Source organism: Volvox carteri, assembly GCF_000143455.1.
Source record: "Volvox carteri f. nagariensis unplaced genomic scaffold VOLCAscaffold_3, whole genome shotgun sequence".
NCBI lineage: Eukaryota > Viridiplantae > Chlorophyta > Chlorophyceae > Chlamydomonadales > Volvocaceae > Volvox > Volvox carteri.
In genome coordinates, this window is record NW_003307546.1 from 73,009 (window position 1) to 91,140 (window position 18,132).

An 18,132-nucleotide genomic window follows, 5' to 3' on the forward strand; every position below is an offset into this window, starting at 1 on the left:
AGCCCCGATATGTGCGGCCATGCCTGCCCTGAGAGGAGCTGCTGCTGGTAGAGGGAGACCAGGGCAGGGTCCACTCCCATGGGCGGCAGGGTCGGCCTCATCATAGCTGCAGCTGCCGCCGCCTGGCTGGGGTCACCACCTAAGGCCCCCGGCGGGATCGGGTACGGTGTCGGGAAGTACAGGGAGCCGGGTCCTGTACAGGGCCATTGCAAAGCGGCAGCGTCCCGCTTAATATCCCGATCTTGGCAATGCAGCCCCTCCTGCATGCTCTCCATTTAAGCTATTTCCATAAAAGAGTGTTCAGCAGGCAGCCGAGGGCAATGTGCTCATACTACCGCTCGCACAAGTGCTTCTGTTATAAAAATACGCGGAGCCTTCCGCCTCCGTTGCAAACATGCTATCGGCTTTTTGTTATGCTTATGCTTTACAGCATTTTGCAGTTTCGTACCGAGCGCAGGATGAGTAATCGTTCCTTGGGGTCGCATAGCTGTGGGGGCTGCCTGGGCGGCCGCAGCAGCCGCTGGCGGTGGTGCCGGGGGTGCACTGGGCGTGGTGGTCCCCGCCGGCCCTGTTGTCCCCCCGGCTTCGTCCTGCTTGCTATCGTCTCGAGGAACAATGTCAAGCTGGGGAGGTTCATCCAGTGGGTCAAAGGGATTACGCAATCTTAAAGAGGTGGCCTAAGCTATCGCCGAGCAAGGGGGTGTTCCAACGCACAGATGGTAGCTAGGCTCGCGGCAAGGACACATACATGCTATCGGACTGGCTGCGTGGTCGGCCATGCGCTCACCAAGAAGTCAAAGATCTCCGTTTTTGTGATTGCGGCTGCCACGTCGTTTCGCTGGAGTGTCCTGCGTTTGTTTTCCTCGGCGTGCATCCAAGACCTCAACGTCAGCTCCAAAATGAACATCTCACAAGCCTATGTGAACAGGACAGCGGAGTGATAGGCGTGGTCAGTTGGTCTCATGTGCGTGACCGTGGCTATTTCCTTGGCCAAGGGAAAGAAAAACCGAGACGGGGTTTCATGCGAGGTGCGGCGGCCTGTCCTACAGGAATTTCAACCTCGCCCAAGGGTTTTGTAGGGTACATGGGCCTGGAAATTTCCCCCAAACCTTCTCCCATCAATTTGTGGTTAGGCGTGGCAACGCACGGGACCAGGACCGTACGATAACCCGGTTCCAGCCTGACCTTGGCAAAAAGGACAGGAGCCTCCGCGCTGATCATGCGCACGTCCTCGTCTGATTTCATTATCTGCCGGCGCAGAAAGGTGTTTGCTTAGCCATCCAACCAATGGCTCACGCCATCCAACAGGCTGCCTTGCCTTCTTAATCCTAGCGAGCGGAAGTTGATGATTCTTGAACACCGCTGGATCCGGTGGTACTTCGGCAACCTCTATTAACTGACTTTGCCAGAAGGCCTTTAGCTGCTCCGCTTGGTGGTTACTCTGCTGTGGCATGCCGTAAGCCGCAGAGAACTGACCAGGAAACTGACCAGGGAAGCCGACCTGTAATTTAGTTCGCGAAAAGAGTTTGGGTAACAAACCAGGACCAGGTGACTTCCTCGGACGCACAGCAAACCCTGTACCTGAGAATCGCCCATGCTGCGAGGCGGCCCGATGGAGCACAAGTGGAAGACCTTCTCGAATACTAATCACTATCAAGGCAACAGCTGCTAACGGAGATACATTTGCAGTAAATGAGTCAGCAGTCCAGGCCGTCCAAAGCCAAGCTGTAACCGGGAATATTAGATGTTATAAGCGCATCTTATACATAAAAGTAACTGGTTCACTGTAAGAACACTTTTGTACACGAAAGAGTGGAACCGTATTATGATAAACAGCGACTGCATTTCAACTAACCAGGCCACCTGATTGCGGATTTGTAAAGTATGCTTGCCATACTCCCAACCGAGTTCATCGACTCATAGACTACTAACCGTTAACTCAATAGACATGTAGGAAGGGCCAGTTGGAGGAATGGAATGAAGCTCCTACCTGACAGCCTGCAGGACACTCTGCTGGCTCTTCTGCTCTTCCTAAGCTACTTTCCGGAAGGCGCTTTATCGATCCCGCTTAGGACTTGCAAGCCAGATGACTTCGGAGCTGCAGGCGACGGGAGCCGTTTGGATACGGTTGCCGTCTCCTTGGCGGTCAATGCATGCAAGGAAGGCGGCATAGTTGAGTTTGCCGCCGGGAAGACATACCTTATGGGACAGGTCACAATTTCCGGCAGGGAAATATATGTGAAGGTGCCCAAGGGTGCAACCCTGCTCGCAAGTGGCCAGGTATGGTGTAGGGTATTAGTCAGGCCCACGCCATGGAATCAGCAGCTCGCTGAGCCGCCGCCAAACTTAAGCCTCAACCTTGGAAAATGCCACCGTCCTGAACTTGTTCCTCTGAATTTCCGGAGCCCTGTCCATTACGTTATCTGAAACCCCGGCTGTCTCCTGGCAGCCACGTGCCGTTTTGCGGGTCGAGTTTTTTCGGCCCTAGTTCAAGCAGTTGACACCTCAAGCCTACAACAATCTGACATGTGGCCCTTCGCTATCCTGCTGGCAGCGACGCCACTACGGTGCCCGCCAAGACAACTGGTATTTGCTGCACTTCCACCGCTGCTTTGAGTGCAGCCTGAGCGGCGGTGGAGTTATCCAGGGACCTGCATGGGAGTTCGTTGATAACAGGCAAGGTCCAAGACGGCGGGGTTCTAATCGCCCGTCCGTCTATCTTTTAGCCACTCCGTCTGTATTGTAGGGATGGACACAGGAACACGCCACGCGGTCCCTGAATGGCTACCAGCCGAACACACACCTAACGAGTTACAAGTGCCGCACGAATGCGGGTGTGTCCGTGAAAGCCCGGGGGCCCCCATGGACTATGTATATGTATACTACAACCGTCGCCTAGAGGCTTCCTGTTATCCTGCTCTTGCCATGGATGCACGACGCTGCCTTGCACCAATTTTTCTACGTCCCTTGGGATTTCTCCGCCTGCTTAGCTCATTTGGGCCCGCATTGTCGTTGTGTGCCGCCCGCAACCGGCCGCCTGGTTTCCTCAGTACTACGCCGTATGGCATCCGAAACTGGGAAGACGCATCCTGCCGTTCCCGGCGACAGTGCCGGCCGCGTCTAGTAGGCGTGTGCGAGAGCAGCGGCGTGCAGATCACAGAAATGGCTCTGCGCGACTCGGCCTTTTGGACGCTCCACGTTCGCGACAGCGAACACGTGTTCATGCGCGGCTTGGTGGTGGAGGGCGACATGAACTTCCCAAACAACGACGGTGGGTTTCTACATTGGCCGGTGGGAGATGGGACACAGGCAGAGCCGGGGTCGCCGAAGGATAAGGAAGATGGCAGGCACGCGTGGATCTTCGGCCATGTTGGTGCCGAAGGGGAGTGTAGGTTATTGTATGTACGCATGCAACGGGAGTCGTACGCGAATTTGATGCATTCAAGGTAAAACGCAGCGCGGTTAGGGCTGCTGCCCCACGCATGGAAGTCAGCCAGCCCACAGTTCCGTACCGCGCCGTACTGTGCTGCCGTGCATGTTGTTTAAACGTGGCGGTATTGGAGTAGGTGGGATTTGTTTGTTGCGCGTGTCCATTTTCCGCTTGGCAGCCGCTGAGTTCTGGACAGATTGATGTGGAGAAAACGAAATTCCCACCGACTGAGTTTAATTAAGTGGGTTTAGTAAGTTTGTGGAAATGGCCTGCAATCAGGGTTGCAACGGCATATTGCGGGTTGGGGGTGCCAGCTACTGCTGCCGCGGTGGTTTCACGTTTGTGACTTGCTGCGGTGATTTCACATTTGTGAAGGGCAGCGTTCTGATTCTTCGCTTTGTTGGCCGTTGTGGCCAGTGGATTACCAACGATAATGAGGTTGTTGGCGCCGCTCCTTATGTCGCTGCCGCCGGCCTGCAGGCATCGACATTGACGGTTCCAGCAATGTGACTCTGCTGCAGTCGTACGTCGCTACGGCGGACGATGCCGTGTGCATAAAGGCCACCAGCGGCGGTGAGCGGGCTGTGCGGCACGTGCTGGTCAGCAACTGCACATTACGGTCCCGCAGCGCTGCAGTCAAGCTGGGCAGTGAGACGAAGGCGGACATGACCAACATCACCTTCTCGCATCTTAAGGTAGATGAGTCCGGAAGCCGCCTGCTCCGGTACGGTCTGCCGGTAGTTTACCGTTATCTGGGCCTGATGTTTGTGTTCGCAACAGGCATCAGATCCAGGTAACGGTGAACTTACGGCAGACCGTACGGCATGCTACAGCACGCATCCCAAGCTCGACCGTCATGCGCGCCATGTGGAAATGTCGTTGGGCACACGGTACAAGGAAGAACGCCGACAACGATTCTGAGCCGTTTCGTCCCGCCTACTGGTCTTGCCCTTTTGTTGCGCGTCCACAAAGCATCTATGCGCCGCATTATCCAAACTGTAGATGGGCCTTTTTTCTAGCCGCATTCATCTAGCTGTCTCCTAGTGACCGTGCCCCGCTACCGTGTTGGGTTGCCGAATCGTCGCCTCGGCGGTTTCCCATCCACTCCCACCCACTCCGTTAAAAATTGGCGGTCGGGGCATTTCATTCAGGTGCTTGACTCGAACCGCGGCCTGGCCATCCAGCTCCGGGACCACGGCACCATTCGCGACGTGGCTTTCCGCCAAGTGCAAGTCGCCACGCGACGTTATCCTGGCAAATGGTGGGGCGCAGGGGAGCCCATCTACGTGACCGCCCTGCCGCGAGGACTGGGCAGCCGCGTGGGCAGGATCGTCAACGTCTCCTTCGTAGATATCGTGGCCGAAGCGGAGGGCGGGGTCGTGGTGATTGCAGGGTCCCCGGAGAGCCTGGTACAAGACGTGCTGCTGCAGGATGTGCGGATTAAGGTGACACCGCTGCAGTGTGGCGCAGACGAGGATGCAGCGACGGAAATAGGAGTCGATACTGCGCTGCTGCCGCCGCCGCCGCAGAAGCAGCAGAGAGGAGCCGCTGCCACTGCCGCGGCTACCACGGCGGCTGCAGGGGGAAAGGCGACAATAGATGCTGCATCGGGCGTCCAACGCGATGCCGGCGGGCAGTTGCCGCGGCGGGTCGCAGCAGCGTCGGTGCCGGCGGCAGCCCCAACAGTGTCGATGATGAAGGGGGCGCCAGGGGGCAGCGGCACCGCCGGCGGGATGCAGCTCTGGGTGAAGTTGGACATGCGACCTGGGCCCTACGGGAGCAGGGCGTGGCTGACGACGGCACCCACTCTTACGCAGTTCGTGTTTGGCCTTGTGCTGCGGAATGTCAGTTTCGAGGTCCAGGCGGCAGCGTTACCTAACGGTAGCTGTGACGGCGACGGAGGCAGCGTTGCAGCACCGCCCCATGGCGTGGGGCCATGGGTTTGGTCGGCACTTGGTCTAAGCAGGAGAGCGCTTGCCGAGGTGAGGCTGATCCAGCCTAGTTTGTCGGCTCCTGCCGTGGCGGAGTCCCAGTCGGCCGGCAGTTGTGGCAACGGCGGTGGCTCGGGCAAGTGGTATGATGAGCTAATGCATCACAGCGTCCAGGTGGCCGCGGCGGAGCTTGTTAACGTGCGGGTAGGTGGCCGTGCATGGGGTGTTGATGGCCATGGACATCGGTGCCAGGTTGGCAGGCTGAGGAGCTCCTCTGAAGGAAATTGCTGGGGAATGTCGGATTGTAGACTGAAAGTCAGCCACGCATAATGCGTGAACCCTCCCGCGCTGCTGCATCGCGCTGCTGTTATGTAGCCAGTGTGGTGGCGTGTTAATGTGTTGATGTGCTCGTGCACATCGCATGCTGCTTGCCTGGCTGGGCCGTGTGCCTATTATTGGTGCTGTCCGTGAGGTGTGGCACCCCTAGCGTCCACCATACCTCGCTCCCATTAGGGAGGATATATATGGCGTTTATTTCTTGCATCCAGTTAAGAAGGATTCCTTCTCCCGGGTTGCAAAAAAACCCGCCCGCAGGTGGTGCCAGCTGCACATTACAAATGCCAAGAAGAGGGAAATGCAGGAAAAGCGGAAGGGAGAATTGATTGGTGGGTCCCATTGCCTGGAGGGCATAAAGGCAGGGATCAGCAGCTGGGCTGGGTTGGCACCGCTGTCGCCTTGGCAACGATGGTGGCTGCTGCCGCTGCCGCCATGGTGGGCATGACGTCAAAGTCACTGCACTGTGCGCTGGTGGGCAACGGTGCATCCGCCAGTAAGCACTCTCGGAGATGACAAGCGTGCATGAGTGGAAAATGACACGTTTTGTCGCTTTACGTGTGCCTCTATGACTGGCAGCGGATTATCTGGGAAAGGGAAGTGCGGAAGGGAGGGACTGCCTGTCGTGTGCCATGTCTGTCGTCTGGAGTGGCAACTTGTAGAAGGAAGGGAGCAGGGGGGTAGTTACAGCTGGTGAGATGCTTGCAAGCAGACCGGGGCTGTGGCGAGACCGCCAATAAAACTGAGCGTTTACGTCCATCTTCATGTAGTACAAATCTGAGGATCCTCAAGAGTAATAAATGCACACCAAGTCATGGAAAAGAGATGGCCGGTCCGAATGTTTATGTGGACACCGGTGGGCAGGTTATGCAGTTCGCATTTATATATGAGCCCGCTAGATACCTCGAATTACGTAGACAGCGAAGGACATGGCCGGCCCGTTCCTATGCTTTATTGAATTGTGTTCGACGCTCGTATGCTTTACATGCTCTCTGCATTCTTTCGGGTTGATTGTTCGAATTGCCTGGCAGTTGCAGCCGGGGGCGCCGGTGGTATTGACCGGCAGGGCTTGCACGGCGTGAGGCCGGTTGACAACGCGCTACCAGTACGGCACATAGGCATGGTAGAGGATCTTGGCAAGGCGGCGGGAGGGGTCCATGGACACGTAGCAAAAGTTCTGTCGTGATTTGCTGGGGAACAGTTCCAGTGGCCCTGCGTGTTTTGAAGTTGAGGCACAATGCAGGCATGTTGTTGTGATGTGGGCATGGTTGTTGCGGGCATGGCGCAGCGTTATATGGCGTTGCCTGTGTTGCGCATGATTAGCTGGTTGGGTATAGAGGCAAAAGCAGGTGCTTTCCAATAGTGACTACACGTCCGCTGGAGCTTTGGCTCTGAAAATAGTAATGCATGGTGCAGTCTGGGACTCACGAGAATGCGTACTGTCTGCATGGGCTCTATTCTTCTCCACACAACAGGATGCAGGCAGGTCGAGAGTGCCACTCAACTAGCCGCTCACCAGACTCGCCATGTACTGCGTTGACTTTATAGACGACGGACGCGACGTGAATCTTCCCGGTGCCGGGGTCCTTAAGGGCACTGGGTAGGAAGTGGCGCGGAAAAGCAGAGCGCGAGGGAAGGGCCGCGTTAATGAAGTCGGAGAGGAAAACCGGAAACCACGAACGCAACGGCGACGGCAAGCTGGATGCCGAAATGCCTTATTCGGGCAACGTCCTGTTCCGGGCGCACAGTCAAGCACATCGCACGCTCATGCGGGCTGTAGGCTGCACTGCTGATCGTCGTTTGCAAGAGGACACCCGGAACTGGAACAACATTTATAGCCAAATACACCGTACGACTGTTGAACTTCACTCAGGCAAATGGGCCCCGTACCGCAGTTGGAACCTCACCTGACAAGCTCCTTGTATAGCCGCTTGCTTGTTTCCACGTACGGCTCTAGTTTGTCCTAAGGACGGTAGGCAAACGGTAAGAATTCCACGCCAACCGCTTGTTTTCTGTGGCCATCAAGCTGCCACATAAGGGAAGCTCATTTACCTGCGCCCGATAACTGCAATCCACCCGTGGCTGCCTTGTCACTGTCGCGGCATAAGTTACACGTTCTTCTCTGTTTTGCGACATTTAAGTTGATACAAAACGTCCTTAAGAGGCATCACCACAACTCCTGTGTCTATGACGTTGGCAACTCGCAGGCATAGGCATATAAAAACGCAACGGTGCACATCGCCTGGCCATGCCTCACCCGCCGCATCGAACTGCCAGCTTCGGCCTGCCGCCACGGCTCAATGCGCCTTATGCTGGGCCATCCATTAACCACACCTGCTAAACCCGCATGCCGCGCTGCCCGCCATCCCCGGCCTCTCCGCATGGGCTCCCCCCCGGGTTTGCCGCTCGTGCCCTTCCCTGTCTGAGTTTGCGTTACTCCATTATTCCTACCTCGAACTGGCAGCAGGACCCTCCAAGCACCATGTGCTCGAACAGCCGCCACAGCAGCTCGTCGCGCTCCTCTGCCGAGTACAGCCCTGCGTTCTCCGAGTCCTCATTCAGCAGCAGGTCACGGAGCAGGTCGGAAATCTGAGGACACAGACCCACATGTACACGCACACATGTGCACACACACGGGAAAGTCGCCACATCAACAATGTTTCGTCTAAGCGACGTTTCGACGTTCAGTCTATGTACGCGGAGACGTGCGTGTTCATCTGCCGTCTTCTCACTACTTAACTTTGCAAAGACACCGACAAGGAAATGAAATCGAAGTTTTACGACAGGACGGCCGTAGCCTGGAAAGCGCCGCGCTGCTTGAGTTCCGTTCCATGGTGGAAGGCGTGTAGATTTGGGCATGCAGGCCGCTAAACCATTTGAATCGGTTGGCGATAGCGCCGTGACCAACTGAGGCTAAGGAGAAGCACCCCATTCCTGGCACGTGCGAGTACCAACTTCTCCCTATGTTCTCCCTATGTGTTCGGGTTCAGACAGCGCCCTCCTTCCTTTCCGACAGCCCCGCCACCTGCTTGGTTGGCCTCATCCCCACCTGGAAGCCCTCCCGCACGTTGTCCATGCACTTGGCAATGTCCCCATTAGGACGCACGATTGCGGGTGAGGACTCGTTCAACTTGTCAAAGATGTCCAGTCTGCAGGGCGACACGCGCAGGAAGGGCGCACTCACAACGGCATGTGTAATGCCGGTGCTTGACGGACCGACCGGAGTGTAATCGGCGGTGTGCATGTGTTGCACTGAGAGGCAAAAGCCTTCAAATGTGACCGAACAATACAGTGGCAACATGCATGTTGCTGCTCACGTGACCGGTGATCCACACAACCTGGGCTTCGCCTCACTGCTAGGGTTGCAGCAATCCGCTGAACCTTCTGCACTACCTGTATCGTCCAGCCTCATTCTTACCGGGTTAGGGATGCTGTCACGACGTTCGCATCCACACGAGTAACTCTGCCACCTAGCCCTGTCCATTTGCCGCCTGAGCGGAGCACCTGGGGGGACACAGGCACAACCGAGGTGGTGAGAGAGAGAGAGAGAGAGAGGAATTTTGCAGTGTGCCGTGGTGCTGGCTATGAGCGGCGGATTTCTGCTCAGCGCAGGTGGGTAACCTGGAAGGCCTCTTGGACTTTGGGGTCATTCAGCATATCTGTTATGAGCTCCTGGCCCTGCATCTTGTGGTACGGCTTTGTGTACCGCACAACCATGTATTTCATGTTCCGCAGTAGGTCCCTGCGGTCGGTGCGAGCCGCGCGAAACGAGGGTTCATAGGTCAAACACGAAGTACGGTAGCGTGCAAGGAGGACACCCCTTAGAGAAGCGTAACCCTTGTTTCTGCCGCCAGGCAGAACCCCCAGGAAGACCCTCCTGCGTTCCAGCCAAGGCAATCTCACCATTTTGTTAGCTGTGACTTGACGAAGGCATCCGTCAACTGGCTGGATGGTGGCTGCATATGCAAAATCAATTCCTTTAGGGTTTTGCGTTTCAAAACTTGTATAAGCTGACGGTGTCGGGGTCCAGCAACTGCTCACCAAAGGAACAGGTACAAATGTTGCCATGGCTGGCGTTAAAAAAGGTAGTCGCAGCTCATGGTTAAATAAGGCTTCCGAGGTGGACAAAATCAAAGGTATTGTTGCGACGAGCGTGTGACGAAACAAGTTCCGCGTTTCGGACAAGCTCCTGGATTCTACGACCTCGTACGGCTCCTAGTGGAAGTGCTGTATATTATACAAGTTGGCCACGCGTCTTTGGACAAATAATTTAGGTAGACACATTCCTTTGACACTTTTTATGTTTGGTGCATGCCTGGAGCGGTTAATTGACATATCTGCGACATCTTGATTGGAGGCAAATTCGGGTGAGCTGATGCTAACGAAGCGACTCCTCGATTGCATCTTCTGCACGTGTTGTCTTTTGTCAGATGTTCGGGTGCATCACACCGGCACCCCTAAACCTGGTCTTGGCTCTTCCCGCCATAGCGGCGGAACAAGTTATGCTGAAGGAGGCATAAGCCTCGGTTACATGTCTAAGTTCCATTTTAGGTATTATACTTAAACCTACCCGAATGAGTTTGAGTCCTAACGTTGTTTTGAATGTCATCTTGAAATCTGTAAGTTACGTCTGCTTCCGCTTCCACAGGGTAGATAGTGTCAACCTATTCTCCCCCTCATGACAAGCAACTATTTTCCCCCGACCAAGTTTGCTGCAAGTCTACGAGAGGACGGCACCCAGCCGCCTGCAACCGGCCTGAACCCCACCCCTTTTGCAAACTCAACTCATCGTTACGTCAACGCACCATGTGAGTATCGGCGGTGCAATGCGTATTTCTAATGTTCCAGGTTGATTTTGTGGTGTGTAGACTGTTGCTTGACAACCTCACAATTGCCATGCACATATGTACTTGTATTATGTTTACATCTTGTTGCACGAAAGGCCCTTTTCCTGTATTACTTTAATTCGTGTACGTGCTACGGATGGCACATACCCTGACCTTGCCGCTTCTTGTCCATCCCACCTTATCTCCGGCATAACCCGATTTTGCAGCTACTACGCCTGACTTTTCAATGCCGGCAGCCGAAGATACGAAGTTTGGCCCAGGCGCCCGCGTGGGCGGTATGCCGGGTGAGATACTTGGTTACTCATCCCCAGCCGCAAAGTGTGAGCTTTGTGCTGCAACTGCAGCAAAGTCGATGATTAGTAGCACAACAGCGTGCAAGCGTTGTTTTGAAGTGTAATCAATCTTCCGCACGATCCAATTTTTATGTCGAACATGCAGCTGCTGCCTCTCCCATGTACGATACTGCATACACATCTTAAATGCATGTAGAGCGGCGGCTAAGTATCTCGTCCAACTACAGTCGTGCCAGTGAGATGGTTTTCGGCAAGGACGCGCTGCTCGGGCCCCGCCGTCCGCGTCCACACAAGATCTGGAAGAAAAAGTACATCAAGCTGATCGTTGTTGGGGACTCGGGCTTGGGCAAGACCACATTGATCAAGTCCTTGATTTCGATCCCTGGAGAGCGGCTGCAGGTGTGTTTGTCGATAAGCTTGCCGAGTCTTTGACGCAGGACGGCAATCTCCGTGGGTAAACGTATGCATGCTGTGGTGACATATGGACGTTGTACGGCACGGGGATGGCCATCGTGTACTTAACGTTTGTTGTGAATTTATCTTAGCTGCGGCACGCCTTGTAATTGTTCTCCTTGTGCGAATGTACAGGTGCACGATGGCAGTTACACACCGACTGAGCAATTTCGTCGCGATCCTGATTCGCTCTGCTCGACTGTAAGCTGGCGCGATGAGGAGGACCGTGTAATTTGGGTATACAAGATCCAGGTGAGTGCCGCCGCCGCGGCCTTAATACGAACGCGGGTTGCTGAATGAATTTGCCTCGCGCCTGACATGGTCTCCTGCGCTAGCATAACAATGTCACAGCTGATTGTACCGGGACGCACCTTTGGGAGGGCCATGGCTGCTTAATTGTCATGTTTTTGTAATTGTTTCCCCTACCCTTTTCCCACCCTTTCTCCTTCAGGACACGCCTGGCTATGGAGACGAGTTGGACGTGTTTCGCAACCTTAAAATGGTGCAGGACTATATTGAGCTTCAGAACAGGAAGTGAGCTATTGTGTGAACTGTTATGTGACCTGTCATTGGCAACGAGATACTGCCCATGAACGAAATTTGATTGGCAAGGTTTTACTTACTGGCCTGTCCTAGCTCTATGGGCAGCTTAGTATACGCCCTTGCAAGACAGAAAACGGCTTGGGCGCACGAACGGTATCCAGTCGACAGGTGGCAGGATGCCTCAGCGCTTTGCCGTGACAATGTTTCCTCTTCGAGCTACTGTACAAACACAAACACCCTAAGGCCAATCAGTTGAGCGGCCGCCATGTGAACGTTGCGGGTGCAGGGTATATCTAGCTCGGGTGCTAGGTTCGTAACTGGACGCGGGTGTATGTCCCTGCAACAATAAAAATGCTGTATGCGTGGTGCCTGCGACGAGCCTCTTGTGTATGATCCTGATACCAAAGGAACACCGTTCATGGCGGGAAGGTCCTTGCGGAATACGTGAAGCAACTGTTACAGTCCTGCACAAGTGCGGGGGCGTCAATAAATCGGGGGCCCCATGGACTGGTATGTAGCATTCCGCCGTGAACTGACACGAGCTTGATGTGCTTCGATTGCGATGGTCATGTTCTCCTGTAGGTGGCTGGAGATGGAACAGTCCCGCGACCGTAAGGAGGACTTGGCAGAGCTGGAGGACCCCCGGGTGGACCTGTGCATCTTCTGCATTCCTCCCCACAGGTGAACAGACGCTAGGATTCTCTAGATGGAGTTGCTGCGTTACTAAACTCTCAACAATATGCGAACAATTGGATGTTTTAGGATTCCTATTGTAGCAACTGTTTTAGGTTTTCCTTCGTTGCAACCGTTATCCATAGATCGTTGGATCATCGTTGTGTTGTCCTTCCGCCTGCACAGGCTGCGGCCCATCGACCTCAAATACATGTTTGAGCTTGGTAAGCACGTACCGGTGGTGCCCGTGGTGACCAAGGCGGACACAATGACCATACGGGAGGCCAATACGTACCGCACGGAGGTTGCGAACCGCATTGCCAACCCCATGGTGCCAGGTGAGGCGGAATGCTGGGCGTGGAGGACTGGCTGCGCTAAAATGGTTGAGTTCATTGATGCATGCACGACGCTAGGGATAACCCCGAAAGTCGTGCCATAACTCGACCAGCACTCGTGCAGCAATAGTTGCGCTTACGTAGGCTATTTAACGAATCATGATTTTATGCGGGCGCTCTGCTGTACCGCTGATCCAGGCATCCACGACAAGATCAACGTGTTCAAGTTCGAGCGGGACACCCTCGAGCGCGCGGGTGTGCAAGACCAAGCTACTCCACATCCGCCCTTCTTGGTTGTGGCATCCAACGATATCTCCGAGGAGTTAGCCGCCGCAGAGCCTCCGCTCTTCTGGCCGGAGCGACGGTATCCATGGGGCACTGCTGAGGCATTCAACAAGGAGCACTCAGACCTGCTCGCTGTCAGGTACGTTTGAAGACCCGGGACAAGTTATTCATTCCGTTGGTTTTAGACATTTAGGACAGGTTATGGACTTCCGAGGAGTTATCGACTAATCCCGCTCTGTTCCTTGGATTCAGGGCATTGCTTATGAAGGAGGCGCTTGAGGAGATCAGCAAGACCAAGCGCCAGCGTTACGAGGCCTGGCGCCGCTCGACACTGGGCGGTCTAAAGCTTGGCCGCAAGATCGCTTCGGCTCTGATGTGGACCATCATCCCAGCTGTTGTTTGCCTACAGGTGAGTCATTCCGCTGTACATGTTTCGCTCGTATTCAGGATTCTGTGATGCCCTCATGGCCATACTTCCGAACCGGTCTGATCGTTGCTTTGCAATTAATTATGCAGATTGGCCGCGCGGGGGTCCGTGTGGACGATGTGAAGAGATTTGTCTCCGCGAACTTCAACAGGGTGAGGCGGCTGCGCATCCAGCAACGTGCAGAGAAGCCAGCCACGCCCGCTCCGGTGGATGAGGAGGTGCCCAACCCGGTTGTAGCCCCCGTTACCCACACCGCACCGGCGCAGAAGAAGGGTTGGGGCTTTTAGGTCTGGCACTGTGATGCTATCGTTGACGGTTAGACAGGTATAGACATGGGCCGATACAATTCTGCGTCTGCTGCTTTGTTTTTCTTCGCACCTGTTCTTTCGTGTTTGGTTAGGTCACTGCTCATGCAGGACTTGGGCACTGCATATATTCTGCAGTGCCTAGCGTGTTGCACACGGATGTTAATAGCTATGACCAATTGCAGTAACTGGCAGCTTGTTCAGGCCTCACAGTAGGTTTTGAGGGACTCTGCGCGATGTACACGTAGTGCGGAACTGCAGTCGTTGGTGGGCGTCTGCTAGAAAATTGGGTTGAAGATTGCAGGCAGCTAATATAGCGTTAGGTCAACGAGGGGAAGATGTGAGCACCTATGGCTGCGATTTCCCAAAGTGCAGTGCTGTTGTACGCGTTCTCTATCCGGAGCATTTCTCGCAAAGAGCTGGGTGGCCCGCTTCATTTGGGGCTGCTGCACATTAAAGTCAGCAGGAAAGTTCCCCTGATCATTTTTTTACAAACTTTTGTGTTTAGTTGCTGACTGTCGATTGCGGTTCTTATGGTTGATGATGTTTTGCGCCATTGTTGCTTTGAGCTGACTGAAGTCGACAGCGGTCCAAGCGCTTTGATATCCATTGTGGTGCCAGTGTCTTTTTTGCCTACTGGCAGTTGGTGACAAGTGGAATCCCCGAACTCTCTTTTGGTCTTTGGTCCCACGTGACATCCATCGAATTTCTCCTTCGACGCCTTAAGTACAGGGAACACAGAGTAACAGCCGAGCACTAGTAAATTAGCTGACACGAGCCTAATGAGTATTCCTGTACATCAGTGGTGGATAGCATTGGCCATTCCTAGTTACAGTGTAACAAGACTCGTTTGCCTATAACGCCAACGTGGGTATTCCAGACAAGCCAACCGCACTTATCCACTGTGCACCGGTATCCAGGTGTATCCCTCGTCATGTTTTCCATATTTAACACGGCAAATTTGAAGTATGCCCAAGTTTGGAGTCTCCTTATGTTGACCGTTGGAAGCCAAGTCATTTCTAATTACAGTGGTCCCCAATGGTCGGGTCGAGTGCTGGTCGGCGGCAGGATTACCCGCAACCGCAAATTACCCCTGCTAATCACACTGCCAGCCAATACTGCGGGTGTCCCCTCGTACTCCTTTCACAACTCCCTGCATGCTGGCAGCACCACGACTACCGATGGCAGCTGGCATCTCCGCCCCACTGCACGGCCGCCTCTCCTGGCAACGAGGGCAACGACCTTGTGTTCCTGTCACTTGACTGCACCGGACGCTGTTATTGTATTGGACCCCGTAGAATTACATATGCTCGCCTGGGCAACACTACTGCTTATACAGTTTAGGGTCCTGGGTTCAATTCCTGGGGAGACCCCCGACATTGTCGGGAGCGTGAGATCATGGCCAACTGTTGAGATAAGGAGTTGAGGTCACAGATGATGGATTGAGATTCGCACGTTAGATTGGTGGCGATTGCTGAACCCACTGTCTCTGCGGATGTTCGGGTGAATGGATGAGGAGTGATTCTAGAAGGCAGGATCAATCGCCTTGGACTTCCAGTTCGTATGGCGTAGTACAGTGTGGTAATGGTGGATGGTGCTGTATGGTATGATAAATCGTAGAAATGACAATGTGTTCTAATGGCCCAGAAGCCTCCCACCCTGTAACAATTCAATTCAATCCAATACATGCGCTTGGTGCTGGTGGAAGTGGGCGTCAAGTTTCTACAGGCCGCCTTTGGGGTACTTGGCCAGCGGGCTTCGACAGCAGCACTGCATGGACGCACTGATGCTGAACCAGAGTGACGTGTCAACACCCTTCTCACCACACTGCAAGAGGTGCTAGGCTGGAGCATGCAAAACAACCCCATCATCGTGCACTTCCTCACAGTCGTGGAGCAGGTGCCCCCAACTATCCCCTCCCTTATCTGGCGCCCGAGAGTGAGTGAGTGCATGCTTGCTGCCAATGTCAAAGCCAACCAGCCCTTGGTGCTGGTGACGGCTGGATGGAGCTGCAGCAGCGGTGCAATCCTTCTTGTCCGTGGTGATGCCTGTGCTTGCGGGCCCCGACCTCGAACGTGCAACCACTCATCTACACGGCGGGCCCATTGGCGCCGCGATCGCCCACACACACCCACTTGAGCCTTGACGTCAACGCGGACGGCACTCCTGCAGGCCTCTGGCAGGTGTGCTGAGCTGGCGCTGTTTCTGTACCGTCGTACTCACCACCAACAACGTGTCAAACACTCGCTGGCCAGAGATTCACTCGCTGGAGTCCAAGCTGCACGAGGAGGTCAGGCAGGGGGCCATGGCTTGGTAGAGTGCAGGGCAGCTTGCTGGGCAAGATGCCAGGCAGATTGCAGCTCCAGCCGCCTGCAGCCCCTGTGTGCGGACTTTGAACAAAACGTGATGAATCCTTTCCACCCACCACCCAGCCGCTGCTCCAATCCTCCTCCAACCGCCTTGCCGTGTCTCCAGTTGCCGCTGGCGTGCCGCCATCGAGGCAGACTGGCTCCGCAGCGGCGGCGTCCCAGGTGAGTGGCCTATACCAGAGGTGATAACCTCCTGCTGGTACTGGCAGTATGTGACCCGCCTGTGTCTCTTGATGTCGCGGTCCTGCACACTGCCGACCCTGCCTACGTGGCCTTCCTCAAAGCACTGTCCGACTGCCGGGCCCCACCGAGCCCGAGATTGACGCTACCTTTGGTGAGTGGGCGCCCTCCAACACCAACTACATCACTGCTGCCGGGGTGGCCGCCCTGTGCTATGCCAACACCACCGTGCTGTGCACCCACCGGGAGGATGCCTAGGAGCACAACCTGGCCATCCGCCAGTGCTTGGAGTGCACGATGGTGAAGCAGGTCCTGCCATGTCTCCTGCACCGTAATGTTCAGTATCCTGATGCTGCACTGGTGCTGGATAGCTGGCTACATGAGCCCTCCTTCCACACCCTGCCTTGCATGGCTGTGGGTGCTCGAGTGCGCCTGACAGACAACATAGCAATCGCGCACAGCATCACAGAGGATGCAGTGTGGCGGTGCTGCATCGAGACCCCGATGGCCACGTGGACAGGCTGCAGGTCCGGCTGGCCAGCACTGACTGCACTATCACTGTCGGGCGCACGGTCAGCTACTACCAGATGCTCAATGGGGTACCCTAAGTACTTCCAAGTGCACCTTTCTGTTGTGCTTGGCCTGGGCCATCACGGCGCGTAGTGTACAGGTCAGTCGGGCTGCCTGTCTGTCTATGCGGAGTTATGTCTCCACATTGCATTGTTTGCCGCTTGTAGCCTTGCACGCGCGTAAACAGAGCTTCAGTCAGCAAGAACCGCCAGTTTGTTTTTGTGCCTAGGGGTCCTGCCTACATTCCTGCCGCTTGCTGCTGCACCGCAATGAGAGCACCATGGTTCTACAAAGTATCGTGGTGAGTGATATATATCGTGGTGAGGGGGGGAAATGAATTCTAATGTTGCCGGGACTTACATACAGCTGAAGAAATTAAAGTAAACCTTCGCGCCGCCTCCCCGGCATTTGACATCAGGCGAATAACCATGCGTCCTTGATCTAGCTGATATTAGGTTCGAAACCAGGTAAGGCTTCCGCCGGTAGCTCAGCTTTACATGTGCGCAACTAAGCTGCGCAATCTCATGATAGAGGTTGGTACGGCTCAGCTGCTGCACATGGAGCCCGACCTGTCTTAGGCCGGTCCCAGCGCAAGGGGACGTGGCTTGACCCGTGGTTCCATATTCGCCCCTCTTTTCTGCCCGAGGCACCGTTTTCGTCAATGGAAATCAGAGGAGTGCATATGTCGGCTGTTATCGGCCGTGTTGAGGTCCCGCCTGGGGGGTTTTCCATCGCGCTCAGCAGGGTGGTTAAGGGTTCCATTTGGCAGAGCGCTGAGGGGCTGCGAAACAGGGAGAGCGAGCTTTGAGAGCACGTGGTTCCTTATCGGGCAGGCGTCGGCGGCGGCTTCGAGTTCCCCCTTTTTCCTTTCAACTTCCTTGCGGGAACGACTTTTCGTGTGGTTTGGTAAACGGACTTGGAAGGGTCATCCCGCGCCGTACTGCACCAGCCTCAAAGACCAGATTAGACTCGCTGAACACGGGGTGTCGTGTCGTGTTTCGGTGAACGCGGGGAAGCCAAGGATGACCCCAAGCAAGGCAATGGCAATGCGGTGTGACCTGGACCTCCGTCAGTGCCTGAACACGACATAACCGATTACTTGGGGAGGTACGGCGTGTATGATGTGTGACAGGGGGGTCGTATCTTCACCCGTGACCGC

General features: G+C 55.1%; 4 protein-coding genes across 4 annotated transcripts; 2 read left to right on the top strand and 2 right to left on the bottom strand.

Moving 5' to 3' along the window:
* Positions 1 to 524: 524 nt before the first annotated feature.
* On the bottom strand, positions 525 to 1,357 carry VOLCADRAFT_47883 (uncharacterized protein; the record flags this gene model as incomplete). Its single annotated transcript, XM_002946461.1, has 4 exons — positions 525 to 623; positions 788 to 916; positions 1,186 to 1,248; positions 1,307 to 1,357. Coding segments are annotated over 4 exons (342 nt in total), but the record flags the coding sequence as incomplete, so codon positions are not given.
* A 1,748-nt stretch (positions 1,358 to 3,105) lies between these two features.
* On the top strand, positions 3,106 to 4,629 carry VOLCADRAFT_44529 (uncharacterized protein; the record flags this gene model as incomplete). The annotated part of the gene is made up of 3 exons (XM_002946292.1): positions 3,106 to 3,271; positions 3,911 to 4,125; positions 4,582 to 4,629. Coding segments are annotated over 3 exons (429 nt in total), but the record flags the coding sequence as incomplete, so codon positions are not given.
* A 2,164-nt stretch (positions 4,630 to 6,793) lies between these two features.
* VOLCADRAFT_120268 (uncharacterized protein) lies at positions 6,794 to 9,839 on the bottom strand (the record flags this gene model as incomplete). The annotated part of the gene is made up of 9 exons (XM_002946462.1): positions 9,736 to 9,839; positions 9,598 to 9,650; positions 9,316 to 9,436; positions 9,113 to 9,198; positions 8,744 to 8,843; positions 8,146 to 8,283; positions 7,602 to 7,657; positions 7,211 to 7,290; positions 6,794 to 6,906 (listed from the first exon to the last, which is right to left on the bottom strand). Exons 1-9 carry the CDS (start codon positions 9,760 to 9,762, stop codon positions 6,794 to 6,796), a joined length of 774 nt encoding a protein of 257 aa, XP_002946508.1. The 5' UTR covers positions 9,763 to 9,839.
* A 133-nt stretch (positions 9,840 to 9,972) lies between these two features.
* Positions 9,973 to 17,011, top strand: VOLCADRAFT_102935 (uncharacterized protein; the record flags this gene model as incomplete). Its single annotated transcript, XM_002946293.1, has 16 exons — positions 9,973 to 10,061; positions 10,343 to 10,502; positions 10,748 to 10,825; positions 11,031 to 11,233; positions 11,423 to 11,539; positions 11,739 to 11,821; positions 12,413 to 12,511; positions 12,689 to 12,840; positions 13,036 to 13,261; positions 13,375 to 13,531; positions 13,570 to 13,701; positions 15,743 to 15,792; positions 16,027 to 16,144; positions 16,330 to 16,385; positions 16,508 to 16,557; positions 16,875 to 17,011. The coding sequence occupies exons 2-16, from the start codon at positions 10,373 to 10,375 to the stop codon at positions 17,009 to 17,011; spliced, it is 1,788 nt and encodes a 595-aa protein (XP_002946339.1). The 5' UTR covers positions 9,973 to 10,061; positions 10,343 to 10,372.
* Positions 17,012 to 18,132: the final 1,121 nt, after the last annotated feature.